The sequence below is a fragment of the Oryctolagus cuniculus genome, chromosome 4 (genome assembly GCF_051225735.1).
Source record: "Oryctolagus cuniculus isolate XC-2025 breed Fujian yellow rabbit chromosome 4, ASM5122573v1, whole genome shotgun sequence".
Taxonomy (NCBI): Eukaryota; Metazoa; Chordata; class Mammalia; order Lagomorpha; family Leporidae; genus Oryctolagus; species Oryctolagus cuniculus.
The window spans coordinates 173,057,184-173,077,135 of NC_142870.1; the positions used below are offsets into that span (position 1 = coordinate 173,057,184).

The 19,952-nt window shown below is 55.8% G+C and overlaps 1 protein-coding gene and 1 long non-coding RNA gene across 2 annotated transcripts in view; one reads left to right on the top strand and one right to left on the bottom strand.

Moving 5' to 3' along the window:
• Window positions 1–16,627, bottom strand: part of DCLK3 (doublecortin like kinase 3) — a 49,207-nt gene extending 32,580 nt beyond the window's left edge. Inside the window, exon 1 of the mRNA XM_070072954.2 lies at window positions 16,402–16,627. Coding sequence (XP_069929055.2) covers window positions 16,402–16,483 — 82 coding nt within the window. The 5' untranslated portion in view covers window positions 16,484–16,627. The remainder of the gene's footprint in view (window positions 1–16,401) is intronic.
• A 249-nt stretch (window positions 16,628–16,876) lies between these two features.
• On the top strand, window positions 16,877–18,960 carry LOC149127222 (uncharacterized). The gene is made up of 3 exons (XR_016232941.1): window positions 16,877–17,462; window positions 18,056–18,411; window positions 18,557–18,960. It is a non-coding gene; the product is annotated as an uncharacterized LOC149127222 (long non-coding RNA).
• The last annotated feature ends 992 nt before the right edge of the window (window positions 18,961–19,952 follow it).

Here is a 19,952-nt window from a genome sequence, read left to right on the forward strand (position 1 = left end):
AAAAGATTCCGAACACAGAAGAGTGACATGGGATAAAGCAGATTAAGGTGCAAGCTTTTCTTCCATGGGTTTGGTTTTCCTCTAACTTAACAGGAGGGAAGGGGTGAGGGAAGGGGTGGCCACTTGGCGTGGCAGGGAAGACGCCACTTGGGATGCCCACGTCCCATATCAGAGGGCCTGGTTCCTGTCCTCACTCCAGCCCCTGCCAATGTACACTCTGGAGAGACAGTACATGTGGCTCAAGTAGCTGCCTCCTTGACACCCACACGGGAGACCCAGACTGAGCCCCGGGCTACTGACTTCAACCTGGCCCAGCACTGGCTGCGGTAGGCATTTGAGGAGTGAACGAATGGATGGAAGATTGATCTCTCTCCCTCTCTCTCTCTCTGCTTTTCAAATAAAATGAAAATAAATAAAAAGTTAACAGTAGAGGCCGGTGCCACTGCTCACTAGGCTAATCCTCCGCCTGCGGCACCCGCACACCGGGTTCTAGTCCCAGTCGGGGCGCCGGATTCTGTCCCGGTTGCCCCTCTTCCAGGCCAGCTCTCTGCTGTGGCCAGGGAGTGCAGTGGAGGATGGTCCAAGTGCTTGGGCCCTGCACCCCATGGGAGACCAGGAGAAGCACCTGGCTCCTGGCTTCGGATCAGCGCAGCGCGCCGGCCGCGGCAGCCATTGGAGGGTGAACCAACGGCAAAGGAAGACCTTTCTCTCTGTCTCTCTCTCTCACTGTCCACTCTGCCTGTCCAAAAATAAAAAAAAAAAAGTTAACAGTAGAGAAGGCCTGGTGCCAACACCCTGAGCGTAGCAGCATCTGTCAGACTCCAGAAAGCTCCAGCAGCGGTGCCACAGCCACCCCAAGTCCCAGAGCCAAGAGGGGCTTCCCCCATGTCTCTGCTGGTGACAGATCCTGCGCAGCCACCACCAACCCAGTCTCCTGCCAGCCGCAAGGAGTGCAGCAAGGTGACAGGCAGAGGGTCCCAGGCACGCGGACAGCAGCACCATCACACTGACAACCGTGGCACCGGGACAACACTGCTCCCCTGCCGAGAGGCCTGCACGGCTCCCTCAGGCGGCCCACGTGTTGTGTCGCAGCCTCTGGCCAGTCTTGCAAATGCGCTGCCACACACTGCTGCTCTCTGAGCGCCAGCGATCGGGGTCTACCCTGCCAACCTCTGGCTTCTCCGGTTGCAGTTAAGCTTCTTCAGGATTCCCTACAACGCTGTCTCTGGGCACCTGCCAAAACTGTGCGATTTGTAAGCATGGAGCCGACTGAATACACGGGTCTTCCTTGCAGAGTCCAGATGCGCAGGCACAGGACAGGTAGGTGGAAGGCTGGCAAAGAACAGGTGTCACCCGGCAGAACCCAATAAACCCACGGAAAGTGTGTTAGTGCTCCTGTCAGTGTTACTGTTACGGAGTCATTGCAATGTGCTGGTGATGCAAGTGATCAGGTACTGGGGATTTGCTCATCTGCTTCTGCCCCTGAATCTTTTTTTTTTAAGATTTATTTATTTATTTGCAAGTCAGAGTTACACAGAGAGAGGAAAGGCAGAGAGAGAGAGAGAGGAGAGGGAGAGGGAGAGGGAGAGAGAGAGGAGAGGGAGAAGGAGAGAGAGGAGAGGGAGAGGCAGAGGGAGAGGGAGAAGGAGAGGGAGAGGGAGAGGGAGAGGGAGAGGGAGAGGGAGAGGGAGAGGGAGAGGGAGAGGGAGAGGGAGAGGGAGAGGGAGAGGGAGAGGGAGAAGAGGAGGTCTTCCACCCACTGGTTCACTCCCCAGCTTGCCACAATGGCCGGAGCTGTGCCGACCCGGAGCCAGGAGCCAGGAGCCAGGAGCCAGGAGCTTCCTCCAGGTCTCCCACACGGGTGCAGGGGCCCAAGGACTTGGGCCATCTTCCACTGCTTTTCCAGGTGCATTAGCAGGGAGCTGGATTGGAAGTGGAGCAGCCAGGTCTGGAATCAGCGCCCATATGTGATGTGGGAGCTTCAGGCCAGGGAGTTAACCCGCTGTGCCACAGCGCCAGCCCCTCCTGAATCTATCGTAAGTCATTCGCCCATCAGCTTCCTTAGGGCCAGCACAGCGTCATGGACTCACCCCCGGCAACCAGCAGCTCCTGCGCGCATTGGTGGCTGCTGAACTCGCCCTCAAGTCACCACCCCACACTGCCTGAAGCTGCTGCACCCAGGGGGCTCCGCACCCAGCTTTGCCTTCACAGGGGCAGCCTGTAATCCATGACTAACCGACAAGCAACAGGAAGGGCTAAGACAGACCCACCTCCTGCCCCAAAGTGGGGCACCTCTGGGGTGAACGCTCATTCCAGAGCTGCCCAGGGGCTTGGGCTGAGCCCTGACTCCAGCTGAGCCCCAGGCCTTGCTTATAGCTCCACCCCCTCACCCCCCCTCCCAATCTCTAATTCCCTCCCCCCAAAGGCTTTCCCCCAGTAATCACACGCATAGGGTTCCACACCTCAGGTTCTGGTTCCAGGGAAACCAAGGCCCAAATCTACCAAAGCCCTTTAACTTTTAAAACAAGGATGCACACTGACTGTTCTGCGGCGCCCTGGGGACGCAGGAGCAGAGACCTTTCTTGTCTCCCACTGCATCAAAAAGTCGCAGGCAAACAGCTCCCCAGAGGTGGCCATGGAGCCTCCAAGGGGATTCTCCCAGGCGCGTCTCCCTGCCCGTGTTGGGGTCTGCAGCGGATCATCTCCCACTGCCCAGGAGGACTCCCCTGGAGGCACCAGTCGGCCCTTGCCCCTCACTCAGCCAACCTGCTCCTCTCCTCAGCCTCGATCTGATGTTACACTGCCTACCGCCTCCCCAAGCCTCCAGCCCTCACGGTCTGACACCACAGCTGCTGGCTGTACGGGGCTATTTTCAATTTCAATTTCAATTAACTAAAATGACGGTGCCTGCCCCAGAGGCATTCAGCAGGTACTCAATAAATAGATGTGTGTGAATGAAGGAACGGTTCATGGTAATCAGCAATGATTTCCCCGGTTTCTAATTTTATAGCTTTTACACTAAAAACTGATATTGTCGAGGGCAGGAAAAGAACTGTAAGAACATTTCGGAGAAAAAAAATTTCTTAAAAAGCTATGAAAGGATGTGACAATTACTGGCTGCAATTTTAGCAGATGGCAGTTAATTGTAGGTTAAGAAAACACACTGGCAACCTCTGATGGAGTCAGCCAGGGAGCAGGAGACTTCGGTACGTCCCTGACAGTTACTCAGGCAGTGTGGGAAACGCAAAACTCTCCTTTCTCCCCAGGATGGACAGACATGGAAGGCCCACCCCTCCACCCCACGGAACAAAAAGCCACGGTGTGTGTCTTGTCTGTGATGGTTAACATGCTCACCGGAGACTGCCGAGCGCCCACGTGTGTGTGGACACGTGAACACGCAGAGCGCAAGGCAGAGGGACAGCTGCCCCCTGCCCTGTGCCCTCTAACCCAGCCCCCTACACCTCGACAAAAACCAACACTTAGCTCTCCTCTCTGGGAAAACCGCTTAGCAAAGACTTTGCAACAAGAGGGGGAATGCACAAACACCTAAACACAAAGAGACCCAGGCAGCCACTGCTGTCCTTGCTTTGTAACACAGCAAAGCGTCTGGGGAAAAAAGGAAGCAGCTAGCGAGTGTTCCCGGGAGCACAGGGCCTGCAGGGGTCTCGCAAGCGATTCTGGGATTCTTTACTGGCTCCCTGTCTCCTCCTTTTGTGTGCGTGTGCACTCTGTTTTCCCTGCTTGCTGCAGAATGTCTTTGAAAACACCATCTTCAAAGCCAGAGGAATATGTTCAGTTCAACAGTCCTTCTAGAAATGATCGCTGGAACTCGAGTTAGTATGACCAGCATTAAGGAAAAGGCATGACAAGTTTCCAGGGCGTAGTGTGTGCCCCTGCACCTGGAGCACCCATGCCAATCAGACTCCCCTGAGAGCTGCACCCTTATTTATTTATTTATTTATTTTTGACAGGCAGAGTGGACAGTGAGAGAGAGAGACAGAGAAAGGTCTTCCTTTGCTGTTGGTTCACCCTCCAATGGTCGCCGAGGACGGCGCACCGCGCTGATCCGATGGCGGGAGCCAGGTACTTCTCCTGATCTCCCATGGGGTGCAGGGCCCAAGTACTTGGGCCATCCTCCACTGCACTCCCTGGCCACAGCAGAGAGCTGGCCTGGAAGAGGGGCAACCGGGACAGAATCCGGCGCCCCGACCGGGACTAGAACCCGGTGTGCCGGCGCCGCAAGGCGGAGGATTAGCCTAGTGAGCCGCGGCACCAGCTAGATCTGCATCCTTGGGCAGCAGCTGACCCCAAGCTCCAAATGGCAAAAGGAGCCTCGGTCTCATGCACCTGACATTTTTGTTTCTCTTTTTAGTTAACAAATCTAGGGGGTTGGGAGGTCTGTACTGTGGCACAGCAGGTTAAGCCACTGCCTGCAATGCTGGCATCCCATATCAGAATGCCAGTTCTAGTTCCAGCTGCTCCACTTCCAATCCAGCTCCCCACTCACGCACCTGGGAAGCAGTGGAAGAGGACTCAAGTGCTTTGGCCTCTGCACCCACATGGGAGATTGAAAGAAGCTCCTGGCTTCAGCCTGGCCCAGCCCTGGTTACTGTGGTCATCTGGGGAGTGAACCAGCAGATGCAAGATTGATTGATATCTCTCTCTCTCTCTCTCTCTCCATGTCACTCTGCCTTTCAAATAAATAAAACTAAGTTTTTCAAGAAAATTAACAAATCCAGTGCTTTGGGTTTTCTGAATTCACACCCAAGCTGAGACCCTGCTCACAGACATGGAGGTCTTTCCCTTAGCTTTTTGCTAACCAGCCTGACGGGTCAGTCTTTAGTGTCACTGTGGGCGTGGTGGCTCTGACATCATCTCTTATTACCCAGACTCAGAGCTAACAAGCAGGCCTCTTATTACTGGCAAGAGCCCTCTGCCCGCGAGGAAGGTCTGAAGTCTGGGCTGGTCATATCTAGGACCAGCCAGACACTAACAGGCAAGCTCGCGGGCAGGCGAGATTATGTCTCAGACACACACATGAGCCCAAGCTGCTGGTTTTCCCAGCAACTGTAACTCTGCACTTGGCGGGTGGAGTGAGGTCCTACAGTTCCTACCGCCCGCCAGCTCCTCTGTGGATCCTCCCCCAGGGTAGCCCCCCCTCCCTCGAGAGTGTCTTTCAGTTCCAGGACATGTGTGCTTCCTCTGGGATACTGGGAACATGTGCGCCTACTCTGGGATACTTGGAACATGTGTGCCTACTCTGGGATACTTAGAACATGTGTGCTTCCTCTGGGATACTGGGAACATGTTTGCCTACTCTGGGATACTTGGAACATGTATGCTCCCTCTGGGATACTGGGAACATGTGTGCTTCCTCTGGGATACTGGGAACATGTGCGCCTACTCTGGGATACTGGGAACATGTGTGCCTACTCTGGGATACTGGGAACATGTGTGCCTACTCTGGGATACTGGGAACATGTGTGCCTACTCTGGGATACTTGGAAACACAATTAGAGCTCATGGACGCTCATGAAAGAGCTTCAGACATTTTTACTCTCAAATATAATTTGAGGGGCCAGCGAGAGGCCACCACCTGAAGTGCAGCATCCCATATGGGCTCCAGTTCAAGTCCCGGCTGCTCCACTTCCCATCCAGCTCTCTGCTGTGGCCTGGGAAAGCAGTGGAAGATGGCCCAAGTCCTTGGGTCCCTCCACCCACACAGGAGACCTGGAGGAAGCTCCTGACTCCTGGCTTCAGACTGGCACAGCTCCAGCCATTGCAGCCATTTGGGGGGTGAACCCGTGGGTGGAAGACCTCTCTCTTTTTCTGCCCCTGCCTCTCTGTAACTCTGCTTTTCAAATAAAAATCTTTTTTTTCTAACTTTTAATAAATATAAATTTCCAAGGTACAACTTGTGGATTATAGAGGCTTTTTCCCCCCATAACCACCCTCCTATCCACAACCATCCCATCTCCCACTCCCTCTCCCATCCCATTCTTCACCAAGATTCATTTTCTAAAATAAAAATCTGTAAATATATATATATATAATTAACAAGCAGTGAGCTGTAAGATTAAAACTGCTAACTACATATACTACCATTAATTACAGTCACCCCTCCCCCAGTAGGGGATTTGTTCTAGGACCCCTACGGCTACCAAAGCCAGTAGATGATGAAGCCCCTTGTACAAAGCGACATAGCATTTGCATAGAACCTACACATCCTCCTGCACACTCTACATGGTCTCTAGATTAATATAATCCCTAATTCGATGCAAATGCTAAGTCAACAGTTGTTCCACTGCCTCTGTTTCAGGAATCACTAAAAAGGTCTGGATGTGTCCCATACAGAAGCAACATCTTTCTCATGCTTTTGATCTCAGTTGGTCGAATCTGAGGATGCAAAATCTACAGACATTGGGGCCGGGGTTGTGGCGCAGTGAGTGAAACTGGGGTTCCTTACTGAAGGGCCAGTTAAAAGTCCTGCTGCTCCGCTTCCCACCCAGCTCCCTGCACTGTGCCTTAGGAGGCCGCGGAGGATGCGGATGCACCAAGTACTTGACCTTGTCACCCGTGTGGGAGACCTACACGGGCTTCCGGGCTCCTGGCTTCAGCCTGGCCCACCCGAGGCTGTTGCATTTAGGGTGTGAACCAGCAGATGGAAGATCTCTCTGTGTCTCTCTCTGCCTTTCAAATAAACCAATAAATCTCAGGGGGTGAAAGCCTGTGGATATATGGGGTGAACAGTACTTTAGTTTTCTGTATGCATAGCAGCACACATATGCTCACAAAACACACACACACACACACACACAGTCCCCCACATAACTGCAAGAAGTTGGAAAACACCATGAAAAAGTAGCACTATTTATAAAAATCAACAGGAATAACTTTCACAATACACCTATGATCAACACAAGGAAAACTATAAGCCACTTAAATGACTCCACTCCTGAACGTGCAGTGCTGAAAAGTTAAACACATCGGCAGCCAGTGCCACGGCTCACTAGGCTAATCCTCCACCTGCAGCACCGGCACACCGGGTTCTAGTCCCGGTCGGGGCGCTGGATTCTGTCCCGGTTGCCCCTCTTCCAGGCCAGCTCTCTGCTGTGGCCAGGGAGTGCAGTGGAGGATGGCCCAAGTGCTTGGGCCCTGCACCCCATGGGAGACCAGGAGAAGCACCTGGCTCCTGGCTCCTGCCATCGGATCAGCACAATGCACCGGCTGCAGCGCGCCGGCCGCAGAGCACCGGCCGCGGCGGCCATTGGAGGGTAAACCAACGGCAAAGGAAGACCTTTCTCTCTGTCTCTCTCTCACTGTCCACTCTGCCTGTCAAAAAAATAAAAATAAAAAAAAAATAAACACATCGGCTCTCCCCAGTTCCTACCGGTGGATGTGATGCAGTTTAAGCATTAACACAATCTTCCAGGGAAGACGAGTAATGAGTAACGAACGCAGTGAAATGTATTCCCGAGCTACAGTCACGGCGTCTTGGTACTTGCACAAGAATTCAAGGAGACACCAAAATGCCAGCCCCCAGATAGATAATAGCGCACCTGAGAATTTCATGTACAATAAAAGACGATTACACACCAATCAAGAAGGCAGTTCATTAGTCATTTGAACGTAACGTTGTATGACTTCTGTAATAATCCCACAATAACTTGCAGATGAATTGAAAACCAGGGAAAACCTGTAAACGTTGCTTTACTATTAATCAAAGTGTGAAAAAGGAAAGGAGTTTGAAAATGGAAGCACTGAAGGACATCACAGGTCAAAGACTCAGAACCCACGGACGTGCACCTGATGACATGGCTGACGCTCTGGACCAGATGGGAGCCACGGAGCTCGGGGGCTGCCACAGGCAGGTTCCTTGCACATCGGGATTCCAGTGTGGACTGAGCAGCCTCCTGCATCAGCTCCTCCATTGGAGGCACGCGGCCTCCAAGGCAGCAGACAGACACAGCAGCGGTGCCCTGGCTCCCAACTGCCTCACGGGACAAGTGACACGCGGTGTCACTCCGGTGGCCGGAGCTCATCACATGACCCCAACCAACCCAAAGAGTCTTGGGCTGGACTCTCCAAAAGCAGAGCCAGGCGCGAGGTCTGAGTTTGATGTGGGAGGCGATTCCAGGCGGTGCTGATGGGGATTCCAGGCGGAGGCTAGGCAGAGGCAGGAAGGAGCAGGTGAGTGCTGCCGGCACCCTGGCCTCGGTTTTGCAGGGACCTCTGGGGAGACCTGAGCTGTGAGCGAGTAGGGGCCTCAGGTCTCATTAGGGTCCTCAGGGGCTGTACCCTGAAGACGATGCCTGTACTGAGACTGAGGGAGTGAGGGAGTAGAGGTTTGTCATGAAACAGAACAGGATGGTAAAAGCCACTCGCAGCAGTCTGTTCTAGGTGCTTCCACTGGCAGGTGCACTGGGTTACTCATTTATACCAAGAGGAAACACTGGGGCCGGCACTGGGCCCAGCAGGTTAGGCTACCACCTGCGATGCTGCCACCATCCCACGACGAAGCACCGGTTCAAGTCCCAGCTTCTCCATTTCCCATTCAGCTCCCTGCACCTGGGAAAAGCAGCAGCAAATGGCCCAAGTACTTGGGCTCCTACCACCCACATGGGAGACCTGGATGGAGCTCCAGGCTCCTGGCTTCAGCCTGGTCCACTCATGGCTGTTACAGTCATTTGGAGAGTAAACCACCAGATGGAAGACTGCTCTCTGTCTCTCCATTCTCTTGTTCTGCTTTTCAAATAAATAAATCTGGAAGGAAGGAGGGTAGAAAGGAAGAGAGGGAGGGAACACTAATTTCCATTTTAAAATATTTCATCCTGCAAACTCGATTGACACCAGACTTCACTCCAGCAGCCACCAGGACTTATTTCCGGGTGGGCTCCCTTCATGCACGTGTCTGCAGGGCTCCCGGCGCTCTGCCCGTCTCTTCACTCAAGTGTGGAGTTTCCATTTTCCTTGCTGGGCCGTTACCTAGGGATCACTTCGCCTGCAGCATATCTGCTCACTCCTGAGACAGCTCTGAGCCTCTGTGCCCCAAAACACGGAGAGTGGAGAGTTGGTGGATTGCGCTCCTCAAAACTGGAGACACATGACTGACATCACGTTACCCGGATGACAGCTTCTAGCTCAGAGCCACGCACAGTCTTCTCAGTTTTCTCACTGTCTTTGAACGCATGAAAGGGAAAAGTATGTGCCCAATTAGGGAAAGTGCTGGCGGGGCCCACACCAGCAGGTCAGAGCAGCAGGCACAGGAAGAACGCACAGAAAGCCACTGGAATCATACTGACGAGCACTGATAACTGTCCCGCTGAAGAACGAGCAGACACCGCAAGACGCGGCAGCTGCTTAGAAATCGGCTCGGAGCACGCACAGGAGGCAAGACAGGTGAGCCAGGCTCTGGTCTCCACCTCCTCTCCGCTGGCCGTGGACACCTGGGGTCCTCACCCTGGTCGGTGAGGTCAGCAACCTGATGACAGGGTCACCCGGCTCCTCCTCCCTTCCATCACTCAGCCTCCAAGTCCTGCGGATCCCGGCTCTAAACGCCTCTCAAATCCAGCGCTCCAGGGTCGGCCACCTCTAACCTCCCTCTCCCGCTCTGCTGCTCCCACACACCCTGCACAAAGTGAGGTCTCTGAACCACGAAGCCCACCTTCTCTCCCCACTCCAGTCACCCCTAGTGGCCACTACCTGCTTCTCAAACCCGGAGGCACCCCAGACACCTCCTAGAGCATCCACAGGTCCTCAAAAGTTGTTCTTTGTTGAACACCACGCTTTCACTTTCATGACAAATCTTTGAAAATATATATGTGTTGGCCAATGCCACGGCTCAATAGGCTAATCCTCCACCTAGCAGCACCGGCACACTGGGTTCTAGTCCTGGTCGGGGCGCCGAATTCTGTCCCGGTTGCCCCTCTTCCAGGCCAGCCCTCTGCTGTGGCCAGGGAGTGCAGTGGAGGATGGCCCAAGTGCTTGGGCCCTGCACCCCATGGGAGACCAGGAGAAGCACCTGGCTCCTGGCTCCTACCATCGGATCAGCGCAGTGCACCGGCCACAGCACGCCGGCCGTGGCGGCCATTGGAGGGTGAACCAACGGCAAAAGGAAGACCTTTCTCTCTGTCTCTCTCTCTCACTGTCCACTCTGCCTGTCAAAAAAAAAAAAAAGAAAATATATATGTGTGCATATAATATTTAGCTTTATATAATATATAATTTATGGATTATACAATACATACTTTATATATATTTTTATAAATATATGTTTTATTTATCTGAAAGGTAGAGTGACAGAGAGAGAGAGAGGGAGAGAGAGAGAGGGAGAGAGAGATCTTTCATTTTCTGGTTCATGCTCCAAATCCCAAGGGTCACAGCAGCCCAGGCTGGTCCAGGCTGAAGCCAGGAGCCTGGAACTCCATCTGGGTCTCCCCACGCACCTGGGCCATCTTCTGCTGCCTTCCTAGGTGCATCAGTAGTAGGGAACTGAGTTAGCAGCTGGGACTGGAACTGGCACTCTGATATGGGACACCAGTGTCACAGGTGGCAGCTAACCCACTGAGCCACAGTGTTGGCCCCTAAAACTATTTTTCAATCAATAAAAACACATTCTGGGTCATCTGAAAGACTATACCATCACCAAGTTTTAACACATAGTTTCACTGTATATTTTCTTTTTTTTTAAAGATTTACTTATTTATTTGAGAGGTAGAGTTACAGACAGTAAGAGGGAGAGACAGAGAGAGAAAGGTCTTCATTCACTGGTTCACTCCTCAAATGGCAGCAACCAGGCAAAGCTGTGCCAATCTGAAGCAAGGAGCCAAGAGCTTTCTCCAGGTCTCCCACGTGGGTGCAGAGGCCCAAGGACTTAGGCCATCTTCTACTGCTTTCCCAGGCCATAGCAGAGAGCTGGATCAGAAGAGGAACAGCCGGGACTAGAACTGGTTCCCATATGGGATGCTGGCACCGCAGGCAGAGGATTAACCCACAACGCCACAGCGCTGCCCATTTGCTATATATTTTCTTGCATTATCAGTGTGTGTTCACATTACACAATACTATTTCAGTTATCACAGCCCCCTAGTATCAGGGGCTGGCTGGCACTGTGGCTTAATGGGTAAAGCCACCACCTGCAGTGCCAAAATCCAATACAGGTGCCAGTTCAAGCCCCTGCTGCTCACTTCCAATCCAGCTCCCTGCTAATGTGCCTGGGAAAGCAGCAGACGATGGCCCAAGTGCTTGGACCCTTGCACCAATGTGGGAGACCAAGAAGAAGCTCTGGGTCAGCCCAGCTCTGGCCGCTGTGGCCATTTAGAGAGTGAACCAGCAGATGAAAGATTTCTCTCACTGTCTCTGCCTTTCAAATACAATAAATAAATCTTTTTTTAAAAGATGCAAGAAAGAAAAGAACACATCAGATTTAATAGGAAACTGGTGAGGGAGTTGAGCCTTCACAACGCCGGGGCCTGGCACTCGGCTCAGCATATTCATGGGGACCTTAACCACTCTCAGACAGACACAGCGGGAGGCAGCCCCGTGGCTCACCAGGTAAGCCCACTACTTGCTTACCCTGAGCAAGCCAGACAAGGTTAAACCTGCTACTTGTAACACCGGCAAACCTTACTAGAGCGCTGGTTCAAATCCAAGCTGCTCCACTCCCCACCCAGCTCCCTGATAACATGCAACAGGAGACAACAGCCCGAGAACTTGGGGCCCCTGCCACCCACTTGGGAGACCCAGATGGAGTTTCTGGCTCCTGACTTCGGCCTGGCCTACCCTGGCTGTGGTGGCCATTTGAGGAGTAAACCAGCGAATGGAATATCTCTTTTGTCTCTGTCTCTCTCTCTCTGCTACTTTACATTTCAAATAAATCTTGGGAAAAAAAAAAAGAAACAGAAATGTGATTCAGTTTTAGCAAAAATAACTTCATCCATCACATTAAATTTATGGTGTTAGTCCGAACGTATAACATCTGATATTTTATTTATACAGGCATATAGAATTATTTAATGCTACCATCTATTTGAATTACATTGTAATAAAAGTGATTTAAGTCAACACTAGGAATCTACGAGGTTTTTTCTTTTTTAAAGGAACACACATCTTACTCCCCTGCGAGCAGCTCTGGCCACAGAACAGACAACTGCGGAACAGACAAGGGCGGCCCTGAACTTTCTTGTCATTCGCTGCCCCAACTGCAAGGCCCCCACAGCCAGGCCTGGCCAATGGCCGCAGGCATGAGCAACAGTGCAACCCCCCACTCTTCGCAGTGGGGGAAGTGCACCCCCTGTGCTCCGCTGACCTGTGAGGGGCACACGGCGTGAGTGACAGGCAACCTTTCTCAGGGTACATTGATTTGTGGCAGGACCAGAGCCTGCCCCGACCTATTCAGCTTCACAGGCCAGGCCCTGCCCCCTTCCCCAAGCCCTTCCCTCCCTACTCCCCACACCAAAGGACTCTGGCTCCAATGACACACACACATCGCACTGTCCCAAGGCACCCTACCTGTGCACACGCTGCTCCCTAACTCCACGTCGCCATTCCCCCCCCTCTTCTGCCCTCCTCCTCCAGGCAGCCACAATGACGCGACATTGGAAACCCAGCTCAGTCACCCCCACGAAGCTTTGCTCTCTTTTCCAGCACCCTCACTGCCTTCTCCAGCACCCACGGGCCCGACAGAGCTCCTCTCCAGCCACCCCTTGGTCACACGTTGGGGTCTTAGCTCACAGCACTCACTCTACCCGTCACACACTGATATGGCCATGGCTCCCTCTGCCCTGTGTCCTCAATGCTGGCCTGCAAAAGTAGGCAGCGTTTGGCCCCTCCCTGGGGGACTGGTCCCAGGGTGTTTGGGGGAAAGTGGCTGAGATCCAGGACCCCAGAGGTTCCCGGAGGCTCCACGCCAGCCTGCCCAGGAGGCCTGAACTCTCCCCAGGGTCGCCCCAAACAGCGTCTGCTCTTGGGCCCAAGATTCGGACTTCACCTGGGAAGCAGTGGCCTGGGGCCTTGTACTCAAACAAGCCACACCTGCAAGGAGCCAGGAGCCAGCAGGAGCAGCAGAATCTCAGGTTCCACCTCTGAATCAAAGTCTACATCTTGGCCAGCGCCGCGGCTCACTAGGCTAATCCTCCGCCTTGTGGCGCCGGCACACCGGGTTCTAGTCCCGGTCTGGGCGCCGGATTCTGTCCCGGTTGCCCCTCTTCCAGGCCAGCTCTCTGCTGTGGCCCGGGAGTGCAGTGGAGGATGGCCCAAGTGCTTGGGCTCTGCACCCCATGGGAGACCAGGAGAAGCACCTGGCTCCTGCCATCGGAAGAGCATGGTGCACCGGCCACAGCACACCGGCCGCGGCGGCCATTGGAGGGTGAACCAATGGCAAAAGGAAGACCTTTCTCTCTGTCTCTCTCTCTCACTGTCCACTCTGCCTGTCAAAAAAAATGTTTTTAAAAGTCTACATCTTAACAAGCGCCCAGATGATTCAAATGCCCAGTCGTCTTTGAAAAGCACCGGCCCAAGGCAGCCAAACAGAATCTCTTCCACCTGAAAGATACCTTTAACTACAGCGCTTCTCGTGTGCAATGTGCGGTCAGTGCGCTGCAGCCCTCAATCCTCAGAGCAATTGGAACGTGCCCATTGTACCACTAAGGACACTGAGGTTCAGAGTGGCTTGCCCACGATTGCAGGGCAGTAAAGCGAGAGAGCCAACATTCGAAGGCGGTTCCAACGGAGTACGGAGCCCAGCCTCGAGCCCAGCCCCAGCAGCCCTGGGAACCTCGCTGTGCTGGTCCCACTCTCGACGCCATCACTCACTGTCCACATCACGGTGCCTCTGCTACCCCCAAGAGACTGCCAGTTTCCCCAGGGAAGGTCTTTATGGGCTTGCTCAGTAAGTGGCTGCCGAGTCACGGAAAGCATTTGCCCTCTGATCATGGAACAGCGCTCTGAGGTCAGCTGGACAAGGGTTATTAACTCAAGAGGGATGCAGCAAGTGCGGTTCCCAGGAGTTCAGTGACTGCCTGGGTGCTCAGGAGGCCTCAGCCCTCCCCCGAAGGAGAACCCAGCTCCGCTCTCGTGCTCCCAGTACAGCTGTCTTCCCCCCACCCTTTCCCTCTGCTGACCCACACCACCAGGCAGCTAATGCAAACGCCCTCGCAAAGCACCCCCCACCCCAGGCCTCTCCGACAGGGGCTCAGCTCCACCAACCACTAGGTCCAATGTAGGCACTGTCACATGGCCACCACCGACAAAAGGTGGAGAAATTCAAAATACCAGCCTCAAGGGGATGCTGGGCCAGGGAGCAAGAGCCCCCAGCTGAAGCAGCCCACCTCTCTACAATGACCCCAGCACGAAGGCCAGGCTGCGGGAGAGCCGAGCCCCCTGCCTGCCCAGACTCAGCACTCCCGCAGTGTGTAGCGGGTTGTGACACCACAGGCAAGCAGCCCTTCCCTTTCCTTTGATTAGCCTTAGGAAGAAGCTAAGACCTTTACCCAGCTCGTCCCAAGAAAAGCAAAACACCAGCCTGAAATACTCCAAGATTTAGGAAAACCTGGGGGGGGGGGGGGGCATTCCCATTGAACCAGGAAAAAGCCTAAGAGAAGCCGAGAAATGAGATTTTGGGACAACCGAGGTTCTGCCCGTTTTGGTTCTGCTCTAAGCAGCACGCCCAGGCACCATGCCACAGCATGCCACGGGGCGACTCGCGGCCGCTGAACCCCTGCCTGCAGTCCTGGGGACATGGCGCCGCCTTTTATAAGTTCATGTCCAGGCACCCTACAGGCTAGCAGAGGGCAGCCGCTACTGACAATTAAAGTCCTGCCCGGATTCTAGGAGGGAAAGCGTGTTGAGAGTGGCAGGGGTCCGTGCTTTTGTCTGGCTTCCTCAGAATCCGATCGGCAGTAGAATTCCTAGGCGAGTGCATCGGGAGGCTTTGCCGGGAAAACTGGGAGGGCGTGAAGGAGCGGCTGAGAAACAAGTGGAACACAGGCCAACAAACAAGTGGAGCGGAAGCCAACAGCGCCCCAGTGACGCTCTGCAGACACAGCTCGTCCAGTTCCCAGGCCTCAGTCTCCCCACCAAGGGCCAGGGAGCTGGGCAAAGCAGGCTCCTGCAGCCCGGGCGTCACCCTCCAACAAAGAAAGAGACGGCCTGGCAGTGGGCAGCCAGAGCACCCCGGGCAGCAAAGTGCAGGCAGACGGCCACGCTCAGCAGGAAGGAACCTGGCTACGGCGCCAAGCCCTCCAAGCGCTTCTCAGAGTCACTTTCTGCCTCCTCCTTCCGCTCTGCCTTTCAACAGTGAAGCGTTTTATGGCACCACCAGTCCAGGTATTCAATCATAAAAGCTTTCTTTCCCAAAGCTGGGCTGTCGGGTAAGCCCAGCACTCCTCTCCCAGGACCCCTGCCTAGGATAAGCACAAGCCTGCCTATTGCTCTAGGGGCCTGACCCTCGGGATCCTTGCATGACACAGCCAACAGATCAGATCACTGGGTTCACAGCTCCCAGCACCAGCAAGGCCAGATGTGCCGTGAGCGACAACAGCCGCGAAGGTGGGACCCGGCTTCAGTCTGACAGCTGTCAGCTTGGGCAAGAAGACATCAAGGACGGGAAAGAGAATGGAATGCACTGGGAGGACAAAGGCCAAGGGGTGACCGACCAACTGTCCCCTCCACGACCCTCTCACCCCACTCCCCAGCAGGTGCACACTCGGGAAGATGTCCCAGCGCTCTGCCCAGCACGGGACAGTCTGCCACCTTCTCACCACGCCTGGCCCCAGAGCCGGACAGCAGGGGGAGCGCCACGCGGTCTAAGGAGCGGTCTAATTTCCAAGGGCTCTCCCTGCTGCGTTGTCCCTAATTGTCTTTAGTCCCCTTGTGACCTCTCACCCGGTTCTAAGGAGCTTCCTCTCCTAGAGGGGTCTCAGCTCTGGAGACCAAGGTTCAACTTCCAGCTCCGCCGCTGTTAAGCCAGGCAACCCTGGGCAAGGCACGAGCCCGGGGAGTCAGCGTTTTCTCCTCTGAGAAGTGGGGTAGTCCCACCTTTCTTACAGGTTCGTGGAGGGGATGCCAAGAGGTCTAAGCTAGGTGGGGCGCCAAGCGCTGGAGATACTCGACGGATACCAGCTCCCTCCCAGCCCCTTCCCTCTCCTGCAGCGGGGCACCTGCAAAGCTGCTCCGTGCATCTCCCAGGGAGGGTCCTCCAGGCGCCAAGCAAGGGGACAACAGCCCGCAAGCGAGTTGCCGCGGGTGTGCACACGCGCGCGCGCGCGCTCCGGGCAGCCCCGCGGGCTCTGGCACCACTGCCCCATCCCGCACGGAGCCGGCTGCGGAGCTGGGGCGTCCGAAGCGCCAGAACATGCCGGGGGGCATGCAGGCTGGGTCGGCGCCGGGGCGCAGGGTGCTTACCCGGGGCAGGCAGCGCTGGGCAGCCGGGGGCGGGCCGGGCCGGGGGCGGCGGCGGGCGCGGGGCCGGCTCGGCGGCGGGCATGGTGCGGCGGCAGCGGGCTCCGGGCAGGCGGCGCGGGGACGAGGCTCGACGGCCGAGCGGGCGCGGCGCGCAGCTCCCGGCCCGCGCCGCCCTTCCTCGCGTCTCGGCCTGCGCCGCGCCGGGCGGCGGCCGCCACTGGGAACGTCTCCGGGGGCGCGGGGCTTAGCAACCGCGCTCGGCGGCAGCCGCCCTCCCTGCGCGGGCCCCGCCGCGCGCGCCTGGCCCTGGAGGCCGGGCGGGGCTGGGCTTTGAACTCGCGCCCACGCCCCCTCCCCGCCCGCGGGGCTCGGCCTCGCCGCGCTCCTCCTCCTCCCCCTGCACGCAGCGGGCTGTGCGCGCCCAGGAGCCAGGTCCGCCGCGCCCCCAAGCGTGGGGGGCCCTGGCTCTGCGGGGGACAGCCCAGGAGTACCTCCCTCCCCTGCCCCGCAAGCCTCCCCCGCCCCGCGGTGCAGGGCGAGACTCCCCACGCCTCCTCCTTGCTCCTGCCGCCCTCCAGCTGCTCCCGGGCGCAGGACAGCGGCCCCAGCCTGCTAGCTGGCCCCTCCCCCGGTCAGACACCTGCCCACGCCCTGTCCACAGCCTAGGTTGCAAAGCGTTTCTCTAGCATCACACACCTGACCCTCAGGTGTGCAGGTGCCGCGGGTCTGCAGCCATTGCCCATGTCCTGGGGCCCAGGGCCTCCTGGGAAATGAATGTGCGGCCAGGCAGGTCACTGGGGGAAATGACTCCCGCCCAGCAGAACACCCAGGCCAGCCCCGCAGGTCGGGACCGTCTTTCTCTGTGTCACAACTAAGAAGCCTAGAAGAAATCCACTCCGTGATGGCCAGCTGCGCGGGTGACCTGAAGGACCCAGTCTCTTTCCAGGCCCCCTGTGGCCCCATCAACAGACTGCCTTCTCTCACACTGGGTGCCTCAGGGTCACAAAATGGCTGCGACAGCCCCATGAAGCCGCCATGAGAAAAACTTATGGCTCTAGCAGGTTTGTTGGCCAGAAAACCAAAGTCCTGGTCAAAATCTGTTGTGGGGGTGGGGAATCCCCAGGTTATGTTGTGTGGAGCTCTGGCGCCCTGGCTGGGCTCTGAGGGACCCCCAGCCAGCTTAGGCTGGGTTCTTGTTTTCCTGTATGTAAGAATACACCTGGGGGGGCCGGCGCCGTGGCTCATTTGGTTAATCCTCCGCCTGCGGCACCGGCATCCCATATAGGCACTGGGTTCTAGTCCCGGTTGCTCCTCTTCCAGCCCAGCTCTCTGCTGTGGCCCGGGAGGGCAGTGGAGGATGGCCCAAGTGATTGGGCCCTGTACCCCATGGGAGACCAGGAAGAAGTACCTGGGTCCTGGCTTCAGATTGGCGCAAAACCACCCGAATTGGTGGCCATTTGGGGAGTGAACCAATGGAAGGAAGACCTCTCTCTCTCTCTCTCTCTAACTCTACTTGTCACACCTGGGACGTGTGGGTAGAAGGGAACAGAGGAGCGGGATTTGTTGAAAGGCCGGGGATAGTACATTCTGGGTAAGTGTGGGCAACCTCAAGAGAGGACTGTTCCCTACCAGAGCCGGGATCATCCCTTTATAGGAATTTGCGGTGAGGCTACAATGCACGTGGTGGCGTCCAGGAAGGTGGCACGGCATCCGGAGCATGATGGGAGGTGAGACTCAGCTGCGTGAGGAAGAGGGGGTGCGCCGAGTCCTCAGCCATGGAAGATGGCGGCACTGGGCAGTGCTCACGGCTGCGGTGTTGGCCTTCCGCGGCTCCTTGTCCCCCCCCCCCCGGCCCCCTGCCTCGCCCAGGTCAGGACCACCTCAGCAATCCAGTTCACCAACAGTGAGCGAAGTGACACAGGGTCCCGCCTTCACGACGTTCCTTTTCGTCCGAGGGAGACTGATGACAAAACCGCCGAGTTTGCTGATGGAGAAAGACGAAGTGAGGAGGTGGGATGTGCCGCTGTTTGGGGGGGAGCACCCCCGAGATGCTAAAATACTTTGTTTTCAGGGGCCTTTAACGGCCACTCCTCTGGCCCTGTCATTTCTCTTTTGGAGAGAAATAGAAGTTAAATAAGCTGTGTTTTGGAAGCAGGTTACCTTTTGTGAAGGAGAAATCAGACGGCCCGCGCTTTCTTCCTGGAGGAAGCATCAGTCCGGCGGTTACCGGCCATACGGTGCTCGTTGGATGTGAATTAGATGTGCACGAGCAGCAGCCACAGTGGACGCCTTGACCAAGTCAGGATCCCCTGCAACAGCAAGGGATAAACGTGGTGCGGCCTGTTGAACATGGGTGAGGGAGGTTCCGGGCTTCTCCCCGGTGCCACTGTCTCCTGACCCGGGGACAGAACCCGGCTTTGAGTAGGCAGGCTGACACCTGCGCGGGAGAGGACATTGCTCAGCGCTGCTTGCCTGCAGGACTGGCTGTGTGAAGCTTTGGCCGGTGAGGTGTGACTGCAAGTTTCCGGGGACTTTCAGATGGGCTCCTTAGGGATGTGGCTTTGTTTTTTTTTTGTTTTTTTTTTTTTATTTTATTTTATTTTTTTTTTTTTGACAGGCAGAGTGGACAGAGAGAGAGAGACAGAGAGAAAGGTCTTCCTTTGCCGTTGGTTCACCCTCCAATGGCCGCCGCGGCCAGCGCGATGCGGCCGGCGCACCGCGCTGATCCGATGGCAGGAGCCAGGAGCCAGGTGCTTTTCCTGGTCTCCCATGGGGTGCAGGGCCCAAGCACCTGGGCCATCCTCCACTGCACTCCCGGGCCACAGCAGAGGGCTGGCCTGGAAGAGGGGCAACCGGGACAGAATCCGGCGCCCCGACCGGGACTAGAACCCGGTGTGCCGGCGCCGCTAGGCGGAGGATTAGCCTAGTGAGCCGCGGCGCCGGCCCGGGGATGTGGCTTTGTGATGCGGTCCTTCATCCCTCTCGCCCCTGCCTTCCTCCCGGGACTCACATGGCGTCTGTGGTGTGCTGGCCTGCAATCCTTTACCTCACCCCTCAGGAGAATCAGATAACCCACCGATGAGGGTACATGTGTATACCACCATGTCTTGGCCGTCTTTGGCCAGTGGGAACAGAGGCTTGGAGTACAGCCCCGTGGTTTAGTTTGTTCTTAGGTGTTCCTACCAATAATCCAGGTAGGTAATAGTTGAGGAAATCATGCAGGTTAAGCCTCAACCCCGTCCCTGTGTGAAACCAACCTGCAGCTACCCTGAACAGATCTGTAGACCTCGGAGTGAGACAAATAAATGCCTGTTGTAAGCTCCTAAGTCTTGGGCTGGTTTGTTAATCAGGACCATCGAAGCAAAAGTTAGCTAATGTGATAAGTGATGAGGGCTGGAGCTGCAGCAGCCTTGTTTGCTCATGTGGTGACCTTGAAGGTGGAAGGCAAGCTCTAAGGCGTGCAAAGACTAGAAGAGGCCCTTAAAGCACCGTGACATGACCACACTACCCCTGAACTGTCAGTTGTAGACTTCCCCTTTAAGAGCACACAA